At 41.3% G+C, this 17,664-nt stretch overlaps 1 protein-coding gene across 2 annotated transcripts in view; it reads left to right on the plus strand.

Annotated features, from left to right (window-relative positions):
• Positions 1-17,664, plus strand: part of LOC122652394 (ATP-dependent DNA helicase 2 subunit KU80) — a 53,777-nt gene that overhangs the window by 11,292 nt on the left and 24,821 nt on the right. For both annotated transcript variants that reach the window (XM_043846116.1, XM_043846117.1), the window contains exon 5: positions 17,261-17,664. In XM_043846116.1, the coding sequence (XP_043702051.1) occupies positions 17,261-17,664 (404 nt within the window). The remainder of the gene's footprint in view (positions 1-17,260) is intronic.

The raw sequence follows: 17,664 nt of genomic DNA on the forward strand, positions 1-17,664 counted from the left end.
CATTACAAGACAAGTAGAGTTCCAGCAATTCTCTTGTTATGGCTTTTCTTCTCAGTGCAATGACTCCATCCATTGCCCGTGGCTATACACTACTTGATTCAACCGCAAAAATTTGGAAAGCTGCTAACGGTACCTATTCCCAGGTAGGGTATGATGCACAAGTTTATGATATTCAACGAAAACTCCATGCAACCAAACAGGGTGAACTTACTTTATCTGAATACATCGTGAACTCCGTAGCTCGTGGCAAGAGCTTGACTATTATGATAACTTTTCTGATTGTCCTTCCGATATTACCAAATTTCAGCTTAGGAGGATAAATTCAGAGTATACACTTTCTTAATCGGCCTTAATGTGGAATATGATCAGCTTCGGTCTCAAGTTCTGAGTCGTTCACCTTTTCCCACTTTGGAGCAAGCTTACTCTATGATACAATTGGAAGATACTCATCGTTCCACCATGTTACCAACTACACAGCCAGAGAGATCTGCTTTAATTTCTTCTAGAGGTGGCTCTTCTAGTACTAGTACACGTTCCTCGTCTGTGAAGGAACCTCTTAAATGTACTCATTGTGGAAAGGAACGACATACTGTTGATTTTTGTTGGAAGTTACATGGTCGGCCATCTGACTCTTCTGATGGTCGTAGTGGTGGTCGTGGTCGAGGCCGTGGCCGTGGTCGTGGTGGCACACATGCCCATCTTTCTGAAGCTACTGAAACAGCCCCTACTACCACACTTTCTGCAGAGGAACTTGTTGCCTTTCGTCGTATGATGACTACCTTCCCCTCTTCATCTGCACTTGCCTCTTCCTCGACTGTGGTTCCCTCTTCTGAATCGAACCTTGTTTTCTCCAAACCAGGTATTTCTTTTCTTGGTCATTGTGCTTCGGCATTATCTCATCCTTGGATAATCGATTCGAGCCATCGACACACGATCGTCAATCCAATTTATTTTTTCGTTATTCTCCCTGTTCAGGTAAAGATAAAATTAAAATAGCCGATGGTTCTCTTTCCTCTGTCTCAGGGAAGGGAGCCATCCATTGTTCTCCTTCTTTATCTTTGTCCTCTGTTTTACAAGTTCCTAAATTAACTTCTAATTTGCTTTCCATCAGTAGTTTGACATCTGATCTCAATTGCAAAGATATTTTTTATTCTTCACATTGTGTCTTTCAGGACTTGGGGACAGGAAGAACGATTGGAACTGGTAAAATGCGTGGTGGTCTCTACTTGCTTGACGATGATCTTATCTCTCATGCTGTTACTATGTCTGGCCAGGCTCTTACTGCTACTTCCGCTGAACATCATTTATCTAAATTGCACCGATGGCATCGTCGACTGGGCCATCCACCTTTAGGAACCTTAGCTAAGATTTTTCCTATTTTATTTCAGCATTGTAATCCTCACTCTTTATTATGTGAGGCTTGTGTTTTTGCAAAACAAACTCGTTCTGTTTATTCTAGTTCAAATAAAAGATGTTCTAATCCTTTTTCTATGATTTATTCTGATGTCTGGGGTCCCTCACGTACCTCTTCTATTTCTGGCTTTCAGTGGTTTGTCACCTTTATTGATTGCCACACACTCACCACTTGGGTTTACTTAATGCAACACAAGAGTGAAGTTTTTTCCTGTTTTAAAGTCTTTTATAGCATGGTTCAAACTCAGTTTCAATCTACCATTCAAACTCTCAGGAGTGACAATGGTCGTGAATATTTAGATGGAGCCTTTCAATTATTTCTTGTTACTCAGGGTATTATTCATCAAACCAGTTGCGTTGACACTCCACCCCAAAATGGAGTGGCTGAACGCAAAAATAGACATCTTCTTGATGTAGCTCGCTCTATTATGTTTGAAATGCATGTTCCTCCTCATTTCTGGGGGGAGGTTGTTTTAACAGCTGCTTATCTTATCAATAGGATGCCCTCTCGGGTACTTGACTATAAATCTCCTCTTGATCTTTTGAAGGGGTCTTCTTTTTATATTATTCCTCCCAAAATTTTTGGGTGTGTTTGTTTTGTTCGAAACCACTATGCCCATGGCAAACTTGATCCCCGCGGTCTCCACTGTATTTTCATTGGTTATTCTCCCACCCAAAAGGGATATAAATGTTATCATCCTACATCTCGTCGTGTTTTTGTTTCCATGGATGTCATTTTTCATGAGGCCGTGACTTTCTTTCCATCTTCGGCACCTCTTCAGGGGGAGTCCATTCCTACTCTAGAAGAAGTGCCGATTCCCATTCCTCCTCTACATGAACCTATTGATGACTATCATGTACCTTTAGATAATGATGTTGAGGAGCAAAGAGTACAGCCAGTGAAAGATTTCACACAGCAGTATTATCGAAAGAAAAAGGGCAACAAAGACCTACTCTGCAGCATTACTGACCAAGAGTTGTCCTCTGACCCAGGATCGAATGACACCTCCTCTGGTAATATTTCTAATCCTTTAGATGCTGCTACTTCTCCTATTACTTCTGATCCATCACTTGATCTACCCATTGTTCTTAGAAAGGGAAAAAGGTCTTGTACGCAACATCCAATATCACAGGTTGTTTCGTATGAATCTTTATCCCCATCATTTCATGCTTTTGTTTCCTCTTTATCCTCTGTTTCCATACCATAGACTTGGTAGGAGGCATTTGCATATACTAGGTGGAAGGAGGCCATGATCGAAGAAATGTTAGCTCTAAAGAAGAGTGGTACATGGGATCTTGTCACACTTCCACCACAAAAGAAGATTGTTGGCTGCAAGTGGGTCTTTGTAATTAAACAAAAAGCTGATGGAACTGTTGATCGTTTTAAAGCAAGGTTGGTTGCTCGCGGATTTACTCAAACATATGGGATAGATTATTTGGAGACTTTTGCACCTGTTGCCAAAATGAACACTATTAGGGTAATTCTCTCTTGTGCTGTGAACTTAGGATGGAGTCTACCGCAGCTTGATGTTAAAAATGCCTTCCTCCATGGTGAATTAGAGGAAGAGGTATATATGGATGTCCCTCCTGGGTTCTCATCTGCTGCAACTCATGGCAAGGTTTGTAAACTTAAGCATGCGTTATATGGTCTGAAACAATCACCACGTGCATGGTTTGGTCGTTTTCAGGCAGCGATGTTGACATTTGGTTATAAACAAAGCAATGCAGATCACACTTTATTTATCAAGACATCGGGTAGCATTATTACTCTCCTCCTAGCATATGTCGATGATATAATTGTAACTGGAAATAACTCTGCTGAAATTTCCAAGTTGAAGAATTATTTGGCCAAGGAATTTGAGATTAAGGATTTAGACATACTTCGCTATTTTCTAGGGATTGAAGTGGCCCATTCTTCTCAAGGGCTGTTCTTATCTCAACGCAACTATACTCTAGATCTTCTTTTTGAAACTGGCATGTTAGGCTGTTCTCCTGTGGATACTCCCATTGAGGCAAATGCTCGTTTCCGAGGCACTGATGGTGAACCAGTGGACAAAGGGAGATATTAGAGGCTAGTTGGGCGACTAATTTATTTATCTCGCACTAGGCCTGATATTGCCTATGCTGTGAGTCTTATCAGTCAATTTATCCATGATCCCCGGTTTAATCATCTGGAAGCAGTATTCAGGATTTTGAGATACTTGAAGTCGGCTCCTGGTAAAGGAGTATTATTCTCTCATCATGATCATCTACAGATTGAGGCCTACACTGACTCAGATTGGGTTGGTTCCCATGATCGAAAATCCACCACAAGTTACTGTATATTTGTGGGTGGAAATTGTGTTACATGGCGCAGCAAGAAGCAAACAGTGGTGGCCCATTCTAGTGCAGAGGCTGAATTTAGAGCTATGGCTCTTGGTATTTGTGAACTATTGTGGCTCAAGACTTTGTTACAAGATTTTAGTATTCCTATTACTCTGCCTATGCGACTCTACTGTGACAGTAAATCAGCAATAAGCATTGCCCATAATCCAGTGCAGTATGATTGGATGAAACATATTGAAATTGATCGTCATTTTATCAAGGAGAATCTGGATAATGGGACGGTTTGTGTTCCTTATGTGCAATCTGGGGAACAGTTGGCTGATGTGTTCACCAAAGGCTTAAGTGGAAAAGTTTTTCAACCTCTAGTGTGCAAGTTGGGCATGACTGATATCTACGCACCAACTTGAGGGGGAGTGTTGGAATATGGGTATTTGGGTATTACGTGTGACATGAGTCGATCCATGATATAAGATCGACCCATGGGGTGTTATTTCTATTTTAGTTATTTTCCCTTTCTTAGTTCTATTCTAGCTCTATTTAACTAGTTAGAATTAGAGTTATATTTGGGCTGTGACACTGTTCACGTGAACAGTGTCTTGAACAATGTTTCCCTTTGTAATCTCTTTTATTATTATTATTAGAAATAGAGAGCTTGACTGATCTCATTGATCAATCAAGCCATTCACTAATTTCTACAAGAAGTCATTTGAATTGCGAGTAATCATGGATTGTAAAGCAGGTTGATCTGAAGGCGTTGGCTTTGTTAGTTACATATCTGGTGGGATTCTAGTGTCATTGAGGCATTAAATAGGCAGAATATTCGGTTGTGCTTGTGGATTTGTTGCTTGAGTCACATATGGTGGCAGTGGTGGTTGTTAAAGTGTGTAGTGTGGGTTGCTGGTCCATGGACTTCCATGGACCAGTGCACCATGGGATATCATAGCTTAGTTAGCTTAATCTTTATTATATTAGCTTAGTTCTTATCTTTTATCTCTTTCATTGTTTCCTTTTGTAATTAGGACTTAGGCTTAGCTAGTTGTTTGTGTTCATTGTAACTAAACTTCTTTTCTTAGTAGGCTTCCTACTAAAAGCCTATGTAATCAGAATGCTATATATTGTGGCTGGTGCGGTAGAAGGGAACAAACTTCTATCACCACTAACTCTTGATGTAAGACCAGATTAAGGTTAACCTAGTCGCAAATAACCCACAAGTAAGTCAGTCTACTAACAATAAGCTCCAACAGCAGGGTATAAACCAGGGCCGAAATCAGATTTAAGGCACAAACTGGAACTCAAATTACAGCCAAGAAAAGAGGCTGGTTTTGAGGTCGAGTGCAGGTATTGCCTTGCACAGGTAAGCATCCAAATCTGGGCCAATGTAGATGGCTAGTAGTACAAATATGAGCAGGTCACAGATTAATTAGTAAGCTTGAAAATAGAAAGAAGACTATAACTTGCAAAGCAGCTGTGGGATTGGATCCCAATTAGGATCGAGTGGAGGGTATGATGAGAGGGTCTAGTGCTCCAAATTGCAGCCTGTTGTGATGGCTGGTTGTTGAGATATGAACTTGATTCAAAATTTAGAAGGTTAGGGCAGATCTCCCAAACCAGTGAGGATTAGGACTCCAAACCAGGGATCGAAGGGGCCTCTTGTAGGTCTGATACAGTCCTCCAAATATCACTGCCAGTGGAGGAGTAGATGCTGAGATCCAGTCCTTGATTGCAGCAGCAGAAGAATAGAAACAAGTGCAGCCGCAGGTGTGGGAATGAAGGTCTCTGCCCCCCTAATAAGCAACAGCACTTCAGCAGCCTCTTGAGTGTCTTCTGGTCCATATCAAGTACAGGGATAATACTTGGTTGCAGTCTCAAATAGCAGCACAGCAAGGGATTGAGCAGGGAAGGGAGGAGTAGGAGGGAGAAGAAGATAGGAGAAAGGGGGTAGGGATGGGGTTTCTCAGCCCTGGGTCTCTCACCCACAGCTATCCCAGCTGTTGACATAGGGTTTTACTCCCATAGCCGAGTGCAAGAATGCCTCAAAATTACATTCATTAATTATCTGTGTATCTCTTACAAAAGGCTGCCTATATAAAGACTGAGGCTATTTAAGGCTCAACCCCTTGTTGGCTCAAGAGGAAAAATGCCTCTCCAAGAAGCTCTCTTCCCTCTCCTCCCAAGAAGAGAGCTTTCTCCGCCAAAAATCCCGCATTAAGTGGCTTGAACTTGGGGACTCTAATACGGCTTACTTCCACCCTTCCTTGAAAGCCCGTTCCAACTATAATTCCATCCCAATGCTTCTCGCTCGAGATGGTCCCCATTAACGGCTGCTCATGATATTAAGAAGGAAGCCATCTCTTATTTCTCCTCCCTCTTTCTGCCCCCCTTCCTCCCCCCTCCCCACTGGCCTCATCAATGAATTTGCCCCCCCTCCCTTTTTGATTCTCTTCAATCTATCCCCTCCGAGGAAGAAATCCTCAAAGTGGTTCTCTCTCCCATAAATCCAATTGCGCCCTTGGTCCTGATGGATTCAATATGGGTTTCTTCTCAACCAGTTGGGAGTTGGGACTTCATCAAAGATGACTTAATCAAAGCTATTCGTGGCTTCTTCTTCAACCCCAGCCAACTCCCTAAAATTAATCAAACTTTCCTCTGCCTCATCCCAAAAAAGGAGGAAGCATCCTCCTTGTCTTATTTTAGACCTATATCCCTCTGCAACCTTCTCTATAAATTCATTGCCCAAATCCTGGCTAATAGGCTACAACTTGTAGTTCCTTCCCTTGTTAGCCCCAACCAATCGGCCTTCATTTCTTGCGCAGAGGCATTGCTGATAATATCCTCCTTTGCTCGAGAAATTGTCGGGGTTTCGATTGTAAATCGCATTCTCTGTAGCACTCATGAAAATTTACATCCATAAGGCATTTGACTCCCTGTGTTTAGATTTCATTTGTGATGTCTTGACCTAGATGTCCTTCCCCCTGCTTTTGTCCATTGGATCCACTATTGTATCTCCGCTCCCTTCTTCTCTGTCATTGTCAATGGTTCCCCTGCTGGTTTCTTCCTTCCAAAGTTGGAATCGGCCAGGGTTGCCCCCTTTCTCCCTTTCTCTTCTCCCTGGCTCTTGAGGTCCTCTCTATGAGCATTCAGACAAAAACTGACCAGCTCCTCATCTCCCCCATCCCCAAGTGTAAATCCATTAACCTTACTCATCTTGCTTTTGCTGATGGTCTCATGATCTTCTCCAAGGCTTCCCCATCCTCTCTCTCTTCCATTATGTCCTCCTTCCAGCTCTTCGAGAGTCTCTCTAGTCTTCAAATTAATCTTCTGAAGTCCCATATTTTCCTCTCTGGTGTATTTGATGTGGATAAGGATACCTTGCTCCGCCTCACAAGATTTTCCCTAGGTTCTCTTCCTGTGAAATACCTTGGTCTTCCTCTGATCCCTGCCAGATTGACTGACCACCATTGCACCCCTATGCTAGACCTTATCCGTAAAAGGCTCCAGCTCTGGAAGGGTAAACTTCTTTCCTTAGCTGGTAGGATTGAGCTGATCAGATCAGTCCTCCAATCCTCCTACATCTACTGGTATGGTATCTATGGGCTTTCGAAATTCACCATCAAAGCCATGGAATCTCTTCTGCTCCTTCCTTTGGAAAGGCAAGGAAACTTCCAAATTCCTCCATCCAATCAGTTGGGCAGCTATTTGTCTCTCTAAATCTGAAGGAGGTCTTGGTATCCGCAGGATCCGCTACTATAATATTGCAAGCATCCTCAAGCTAATCTGGAAAATCTCCACCAAGCATGATTCAATATGGGTCAATTGAGAACGACTGCCTAGTGTAGTTGGTAGACAGTGGTGTGTAAAAGCCCACCCTACTAGGAGGTCTCAGGTTTGAGCCTCCTAGTTCCAAATCAGTAGTGACTAATGAGAGGCTAATAAACGTTAAGTTCCTCCCACATACCCTTAACGACACTATAATATTCATCAACAGATTTGTCTCCCTTTTTAAAATAAAAAATCTTTTCATAGGGATCATGAATGTGAGGTATGTTCATATCACGTGAGAAACTTTCCTTCAAATCATCCCAAACACCCTTAACAGTGGTATGGAACATGACATTTGCTGCAACAGAGGGCTCCATATTGTTCCACAATCATACTAGAAGAGTGTTGTTTTCACGCATCCATTCATCATACTCTTAGGAATTAGAGGGTGGAGGTGCAAACATAAGATATTTAAGCTTTCTCTTGGCATTTATATAAACTTCAATGGCTTGAGCCCATAGAAGTTAGTTAGAAGCTCCATTATGCTTAATAGAAGTAATCTGGACACTAACAGTGTCCTCAGGAGGTTTAAATTCACTCATCATAACTGATCCAGCAGCCAAGATAACCAAGCTCAACAAAAAATTTAAAGATATAGTATCAGCAATACCACAGAAAAAGAGACAACAACAAAGCAACGATCTGACATTAAAAAAAAAAGCCAGTTGACACACTTCCAGAAGTTCAGCAGTTGTATAAAAGTGATTAAAAATTCAAAACACAATTTCACAAACTCAGCCACCAAGAGATCCAACCACAAGGGAGAAACCAACAAATTGCAGCTTATATGGAAAGAGAAACAACCAGAAAACGGGGCAAAACAGACCTGATGTGGTCAATATCAAGGTTGAGTGGGTATTTTAAAAGGATAATACACCGTGTAAAAATTGTTAGTGATTTGATGGTCAGATCCCCAAACAATTCAGAGTCATGAAAATCAAAAGTAGCTAAAAACAAGTTAGAAACAGAGATTCATAATCCAAAATCTAATCTCCACATTCTATATAGAAGAAACATAGTGGAGGAGAAGTATTGTAGTTTCAGTCTACAAAAATAAGGGTGATGTCCAGAGCTGCAATAACTATAGAAGCATAAAACTAATGAGTCATACTATGAAACTTTGGGAGAAGGTTATTGAAACCTGTCTGAGAAGAGAGACTCATATCTCCAAGAATCAATTTGGTTTTATGCCAGGTAGATTCACGACTGAAGCTATCTACCTACTGAGGAGGCTCATGGAAAGATGTAGAGCTAGCAAGAAGAACCTCCATATGGTCTTTATTGACTTAGAGAAAGCCTATGACAGAGTCCCTAGAGATCTAATCCGGCATGTTCTTGCAAAGAGAGGGGTGTCGAGTAAATATATAAATGTAATTAAAGATATGTATGAGAATGTGGTGACTAGTGTGAGATCAGTGGGAGGCCAGGGCAAGGAATTCCTAATTATGATTGGGTTACATCAAGGATCAGCCCTAAGCCCTTATCTGTTTGCGCTTATCATGGATGAATTAACCAAGAACATCCAAGACGAGGTACTGTGGTGTATGCTATTCGCCAATGATATCGTTTTGGTGGATGAGACAAAAGCAGGGATTAACGCTAAGTAAGAGTTGTGGAGATCAACCTTGGAAGCAAGTGGCTTTAAGATTAGTAGATCAAAGACGGAGTATATGATGTGTAACTTTAGACAAACTATGATGGATGATGACATGGTGAAAATTGAAGAGAGAGAGTTACCACCAAATGACTATTTCAGATATCTGGGGTCTATCATACACAAAGGAGGTGGTATAGATGATGATGTTTCACAAAGAATTAAAGTGGGATGGATGAAGTGGAGAGGGGCGACCGGAGTACAGTGTGACTGACACATTCCTTTAAAGTGTGGTTCGACCTGCTATGATGTATGGGGCAGAATGTTGGGCAGTTAAGAAGTGTCATATAGCGAAGCTATGTGTTGCAGAGATGAGGATGTTAAGATGGATATGCGGCAAAACTAGGAAGGATAAAGTGCGGAACGAAAGTATTAGAGCCGATGTGGGAGTTGCCCCGATCAACGACAAGCTCTGAGAATGTCGTCTGAGGTGGTTTGGTCATGTGCAAAGGAGGCCTGAGGACACTCCTGTAAGGAGGAGTGACCTGATTTTGATTGAGGGAGCTAAAAGAACTAGGGGCAGGCCCAAAATGACCGTAGGTGAGGTTGTGAAGAATGACATGCAAATTCTGGGTCTTGTGCCAAGTATGACCTCAGATAGAGCCTATTGGAGGGCAAGGATCCATGTTGTAGACACCAGGTAGCTGAGATTTTCCTGTTTTCCTGGGCTTGCCTCTTTCCTCTTACTCTCATTTTTCATTTTCCCATTTATCACTTTTCTCATTTCTTCAGTTTTAGTCTTCATTTTTCTTACTTTACTCACACTTTGTGAGGACCTCTGTTTTATCTTCTTTGTTTGTATGGATCCATGTAGCAGACCCCATTTAGTTGGGATAAGGCTGAGTTGTTGTTGTTGTATAGAGGAAACAGATCACAAGTTGGGGAGAATACAGCTGAAAAACTCCAGACTTGCAAGAAGAGGACTGCATGAGAGATTCTTGAATCACCAACAATCGGCTAACTAATCAGCCAATAAATCAGGTCGAAGGGTACCTTTATATTGGAGAAAAATATTTCAAAGTTTGAGAACAAGATGATGGCTAGATCCTTGAATACAATAACCAGCCACCAAAATAGCAGGTATCGGAGAACATGTATGAAAGGGAGATCTAATCTTTGTTAACGGATGATCCAATGACCCGTGACCCATACCCAGATACACTAGAGTGTCTAGGTTCATTTTGCACATGTTGCACATGCTGCACATGTTGATTATGTTAGGATTTATTTCCAAATTTGTAATGATCTTTGATTATAAATAAAGCGGTGGGCTCTGTCTATTCGATAAGCCAAATCATTCTCTTTTTCTTGTCACTCAACTTGGTATTAGAGAGTCCAATCCTTGTTGGGAATTTCTTCATTACCGCCGCCGCCATTGTTGTACCATCACCACCACCGCTGAGGCTTTGGTCTCATGGTTCAGCATGGTTGATTGAACATGTGCCAAAGCATGTCGAACCACGCTAACCATTGCTGACTTGTTTTCTTGGATACTTCTTGTGCTTATTTTCTTGGCACTATATCGGACGAATCTGTTACCTCCATTCGTACTGGGAGTGGCCCTTTGAATCGCCTTGGCACTCCACACTATTCTCTTCATCCAGGACCCACCAAGTTGAAAGGACTTAATTATCTTGTGTGGTCACGCGCTTGTCTTCTTACCATTTGTGGTGATCATTTCTTGGGGTACATAACTGGTGACACTGCTCTGCCACAAAGGCTTCTACCAAGGAGAATTGGTTAGCAAATGATGCCTTGATTTTGTCTTTCTTGTTGAATTCTAGGTACTGGGAGTGGCCCTTTGAATCGCCTTGGCACTCCACACTATTCTCTTCATCCAGGACCCACCAAGTTGAAAGGACTTAATTATCTTGTGTAGTCACGCGCTTGTCTTCTTACCATTTGTGGTGATCATTTCTTGGGGTACATAACTGGTGACACTGCTCTGCCACAAAGGCTTCTACCAAGGAGAATTGGTTAGCAAATGATGCCTTGATTTTGTCTTTCTTGTTGAATTCTATGGAACCAGCCATCAGTCAGGGCTTTGTTTTGTTCAATTCCGCAAAAGAATTATGGGAAGCAGTTAAATACACTTATGGTCAGACCAGTAATTATGCTAAGATCTATGAGCTTCATCGCTAGGTTCGTGACACTACACAGAAAGAATTGTCAGTGCCTGCATATTATTCTGCCCATACTACTTTATGGCAACAACTGGACTTCTATCACCCCGTTGCCATTCCAAGCCCTACTGATGCAGCCACATTTGCTAAAGAACGTGAAATGGAATGGGTATATGATTTCCTTACTGATCTCAACCCGGAGTATGATCCGATTCGGCTTCAAATCATAAGCAGAAGCGATTTCCCTACTCTCCTTGAGGCTTATAACATGGTTTAGCATGAGGATCGTCGCCGTTTTGTTATGATGCCTTCTATTGTTCCCACTCGGTTTGCCCTTGTCACTACTCCACAACCACCTTTGCCTATGGATATTGTTGGTACGGTTAACAAGTCTGGTGCTACTCGCGAACATGTAAAATGTGACTATTGTGGCCATCCTTGTTATACTCGGGAGACCTGTTGTGGAAGCTCTATGGCCGTCCTAAAGGGGGTGGGAAAGGAGGAAAATCTGGTTCCACTCGTTCCCAAGCTCACTTGACCGAGACTACTGAGGCTTCTACTGGTTCCTCCTCTATGTTTGCTGAACAGCTTGTGACCCAGCTCCAACGTATGATGACTCAGCTTGGTTTTGCATCTTCTACCATACCACCTTCTCAGTTAGCTCAGTTAGGTATTTTTCTCGCTTCCTCTGAGTCTAGCCCATCTTGGCTTCTTGACTCTAGGGCATCGGACCACATGACCAGCACTTTAGACTTTTTCCATACCTATTTTCCCTGTTCTTGTAAGGACAAGGTTTGGGTTGCCAATGGCTCTCTTTCCTCCAATTCTGGTAAAAGCACTAGTACTTGTACTCCTACCATTTCTTTATCTTCTATCCTTCATGTCTCTAATTTATGTGCTAATTTACCTATCCATTTCTTTTCTCACTACTGAGCTGAATTGTAGTGTTCACTTTTATTCTACTCACTGTGTTTTTCAAGATCTAACGATGGGGGCAACGATTGGATATGGTAAAGTACGGGATGGTCTCTTCTACTTGGATCAAGGCTCTTCATCCGCCGGTCTGCGCCAATACTCTTACCCGAGCAGGACGCTCTTACTCACCTCCAACGGTGGCATCATCGCCCTAGACATCCTTCTTATCATGTTTTATGTCATTTATTTCCCTTTTTTAGTTAAACATTGTTCTTTGGATGATTTACATTGTAATGTTTATGAGTTTGCCAAACATACCAGTTTTTCTCACTTTCCCAGTGATAATAAAAGTTTGATTCCCTTTTATGTCATACATTTTGACTTATGGGGGCCTTCTAAGATTGTTGCTAGGGGTGGGTTTAAATGGTTTATTACCTTTATTGATAATTGTACTCGCTTGACCTGGGTTTATCTTCTTCGGACTAAATCCGAGGCTTTTTCTTGTTTTCAATCTTTTCATAATATGATTCCTAATGTGTATAATGCCAAAGTCCGGGTCTTACGTAGTGACAATGATAATGAATACATTGATGGATCCTTCCTGCAGTACCTTGATTCTCATGGCATTATTTCTTAAACTTCCTATGTTTGGACTCCTGAACATAATGGCATCCCAGAGCAGAAAAATCGCGACCTCCTTGATGTTACTAGGGCACTGATGTTTACAAATCATGTTCCTAAGTTTTATTAGGGAGATGCGGTTCTTATTGCTGCCTTTCTTATTTATCGGGTTCTTTCTAGTGTTCTCAATTTCAAAACCCGGGTTAGCTAGCTTCTGGATCCTTTCCTTGCTTCTCATCTTCCTCCCCAAAGTATTCGATTGTGTGTGTTTTGTGCACAACTCTTCCCCTTATCGTTCCAAGCTGGATCCTCGGGCAATTCGTTGTATTTTCTTAGGGTACTCCACCTCCCAAAAGGGGTATCGGGGCTATCATCCTCCCACTCGAAAGCTGTTTGTTTCCATGGATGTCACTTTTCATGAGACCAAACCCTATTATCAGTTATCTCTTCAAGAGAAGCATCAATTGGAGGAAGAAATTCCTTCTACTACCCCTCTTGTGATTGATACTGTTCATCTTCAGGGGGAGAAGCCTAATCCAAGGACATCATCACTTATGCGTGGAAGAAAGAAAAGCTTTCTGCCCAGGAACAGCCTGCCTTACTTGACCCTATTTTACCATCTCAATTTTAGTTTCCCTCAGAGTATCGAGCCAGTATGTTGTGTTCTGGAGATGAAGTTGTAAGAAGTACAGAGTCGATGTGCCAGAAGATTTTTGGACATGTGCATGTGGAGAACTAACGGAAGTGCCGAAAGTGAGTTATCTGCACATGGGGAGACCCGATAAATGCAGAGAGATAGGAACAATCCCCTCGGCCTCGGATTCACCACACTCAAAGACACCATCACAGCCCTACTCCAACACATGCAAATAACGCTCGACGCACGGACTATACTTTGACAATAGAATACCTGGAATCTCAAACCAGCACCAAGGCTGAGGAAAAGGAGACGTGCCTCCTGAGCTAGATCCGCCACAAGATGATAATCCCTCTCCAGGTAACATTTCCTCTCCTTCTAACGATGACCTTCCCATTGCTGTGAGGAAAGGTGTCAGATCGTGTACCTTGTACCCTATTTCCAATTTTATGTTCTACAAGTCATTATCTCCTTCCTATCATGACTTTGTTTCCTCGTTGTCCTTTGTATCTATTCCACAGGGCTGGAAAGAACCTATCCTAGACCCAAAAGGGAAAGATGCTATGGTAGAAGAAATGCATGCCTTGAAGAAAGTTGAATGATATTTGGGAGCTGGTTCCTTGTCCTGATGGGAAAAAGCCAGTAGGATTCAAATGGGTTTTTACCGTCAAACAAAAGGCAGGTGGTACTATTGAAAGGTACAAGGCCAGATTGGTAGCAAAGGGATTTACACAAACTTACAGTATTGATTACCAAGATACCTTTGCCCCTGTTGCCAAGATAAACTCCATTCGAGCAATGCTATTTTCTGCTGCAAACCTTGGATGGAACCTTCAGCAACTGAATGTGAAGAATGCTTTTCTAAATGGGGATTTAGAAGAAGAAGTCTACATGGATATTCCACCTAGTTTAAGTTCAGACTTCACAGCTTGTAAAATATGTAGACTCTGAAAGTGTCTTTATGGCCTCAAGCAGTCTCCTCGAGCCTGGTTTGGTCGTTTTCAAAAGGCTATGTTGAAGTTTAGGTACAAACAGAGCCAGGCTGACCATACCATGTTTGTCAAACACAAGGAATAGAAAATCACTGCCCTCATTGTTTATGTAGATGATATAGTCATAACAGGCGATAATGATGTCGAAATCTCCTTATTGAAGATTCAATTGACAGCAGAATTTGAAACCAAGAATCTCGGACAACTCAGATATTTCTTAGGGATTAAAGTCGCCCACTCTGCAAAGGGCATTCTCATCTCCCAAAGGAAGTATATCCTAGACCTTTTCGAAGAAACAGGTATGCTAGGATGCAAGCCTGGTGATTCTCCTATTGAGGTAAACCATCACCTTGGTTGCACAGGAGGTGACTCGGTTGACAAGGAAAGATATCAGCGCCTTGGAGGAAGACTGATATACCTATTTCACATTAGACTAGATATTGCCTATGCTGTGGGAATTGTTAGCCGATTTCTTCATGACCCAAAGGCCCCTCATCTTGAAGTTGTATACCGGATTCTTCGGTGTTTAAAGTCCTCTCCTAGGAAAGGTCTTGTATTCTCTAACAACAACTGCTTGAAGTTAGAATCATTCACTGATGCTGATTGGGCAGGATCCATAGATGATCGACGTTCCACCTCTTGATATTGTGCTTTCTTAAAAGGAAACTTGGTCACACGGCATAACAAGAAACAATTAGTTGTATCCAGGTCAAGTGCTGAAGCTGAATATCGAGCCATGGCACAAGGAGTTTGTGAGCTACTATGGTTAAAAATCCCTTCTCAAAGATTTGGGTATTACTTCTGAAGACACTATGAGACTCTACTGTGACAACAAGTTAGCATCGCCCACAATCCAGTTCAACATGATCGAACTAAACATATTGAGTTGGATTGCCATTTCATTAAGAAAAAGCTTGAAGAAGGCCTGATATGCATACCGTTTGTCACTATTAAAAATCAATTGGTTGATGTTTTCACCAAGTGTTTGACTTCTAACTTTCTAAGTCCTTTCATCTTCTTGTATTCAAGTTGGGCATGCAAGATATCTATGCACCAACTTGAGGGGGAGTGTTAACGGATGATCCAATGACCCGTGACTCAGACCCAGATACACTAAAGTGTCTGGGTTCATTTTGCACATGTTGCACATGTTGATTATGTTAGGATTTATGTCCAAATTTGTAATGATCTTTGATTATAAATAAAGCGGTGGCCTCTGTCTATTTGATAAGCCAAATCATTCTCTTCTTCTTGTCACTCAACTATCTTCAAAAACCAGCAACTAACAGGTCATATATTGACCACAGAACCACCCATCAATCACAAAAACAAATAGCCAACAATAGCCATAAAAAATTAGCAATGAATGGGGAGAGAGTGATATCATTATATAGAACTTAGTAATATCCAATTTTAGCAGTAGTAGAGACCATAGTTCCCATCTTCAACCAACTAGGCTTTCAATCCAAGTAAGGCAGCATAGGTTGCTACCGAACCAAAGAAAGAGAAAACTAAAAAAAAGAGACTCTCAAACCAGAAACAAAGATGCAAGGATTGGTTATCACTCTGATACCATGTAACAAGATGAGTGACTAGAACCAGTACCTCTGCACACATGAAAGAAGAGAGGGAAGAAGAAGAGAAGAGACTATCGCAAGGAAGAAAAGACCTCACGGTTAGTTAAAGTGATCTAACCATGAGTGGTAGGGTTTATTTAAATAGATGGAAATCAACTTACAAGACTATAATACCCTTACCAACACCCATGTACATACAAGTCCATAAGAAAAAACCATAATACCCAAACTACTCCTACGCTAGTAAATAGAACAGTACATGGGTACATATATTATTTTAATTTATACTGATATTCTTTATGTTTTCATTTTTTAATGAAAAAAATCCATAAGCATCCTAATCTAACTTGGAAAAGAAAATAAACCACCTTACTTGATACTAATAGGAGTCCCAACTAATTTTAGACTCCTAATAAGATCAAAATTGAAACTTCCAAGAACAGCAAAAAAAATATACTTGCCATAATTAGCAATTTCAGGCTTATTATAAATTGATAAGTTGGAACTTAATATTGTATGCACAGATGGAAGTGGCTCCTACATCATGTAAAGATGCTCCACATCAACCACTACTAGCGGCAACTTTTTCCTTTATTGTTCCCCCATTATCTGTGCTGGTTACATTTATTTGGTGGGGGATGGGGGTGGGGGTTAGATTTAAGCAGATGCCATGCTATGGATGGATATAACTTGGATACCAAGTGGTCATGGGTTCGAGTCTGGAAACAGCCTCTCTGAAGAAAGCAGGGGTAAGGCTGCATACATTATGACCCTCGTCAGACCCCGCGGTGGCGGGAGCCTCGTGCACTGTGTACGCCCTTTACTATATTATGGTACATGCAGTGGTAAGAACTATTTGAAGTGTAACTGTTGTGAATAGAAACTTTTGCTGTTGTTCAAGCAAATTTATGTTGCAATTAATTTTTTAAGAGATTTCTATTAGTGGCTTATGATTCACATTATTCAAATCTAATTTAGACTTTCTGAGCTCTGATGATTTTATGATTTAATTTGATTTGTGGTTCAATGAGCTTTGTTGGTTATTGCTCTTTTGAGATTCACCTAATTTTATTTGAAGTGCAGGGCTTATTTTGATATTTTTCGTATGTGCATTTATTTCAGAGATATGGGTATGAGAAAGTTGTATGATAGTTGTTTGTTATATATCCTTGACCTGTTGGTAGATCTGGATGCAATTGTGGTGGGAATGGATATGATGATAAAGAAATATGGACCTACAAACAAGGGAAAGAAACGCCTTTGTCTTTTGATGAATCCATTGTACTGCATTAAAGAGCCGTACGAGGGAACAAAAGAAGATCAGATTGATACCATTGCTACACAAATGAATTCTCATGGCATGAAACTGGATTGTGTAATCGTGAGAGGCAAATTAACTGGTGATGCAGATACAAGGATACTAGATGAGAATGATCATTTACTGAATCGATTTTCAAAGAGGACATGTGGAAAAATGGTATATGTTGAAAGTCCTACATCCCTGTTAGGTGCTCTCAGAACTCGAAATATATCTCCTGTTACAATATTCAGGGGTGACCTTGAATTAAGCCCAAGAATGAGAATCAAG

This window comes from Telopea speciosissima, chromosome 2 (genome assembly GCF_018873765.1).
Source record: "Telopea speciosissima isolate NSW1024214 ecotype Mountain lineage chromosome 2, Tspe_v1, whole genome shotgun sequence".
Classification (NCBI taxonomy): Eukaryota; Viridiplantae; Streptophyta; class Magnoliopsida; order Proteales; family Proteaceae; genus Telopea; species Telopea speciosissima.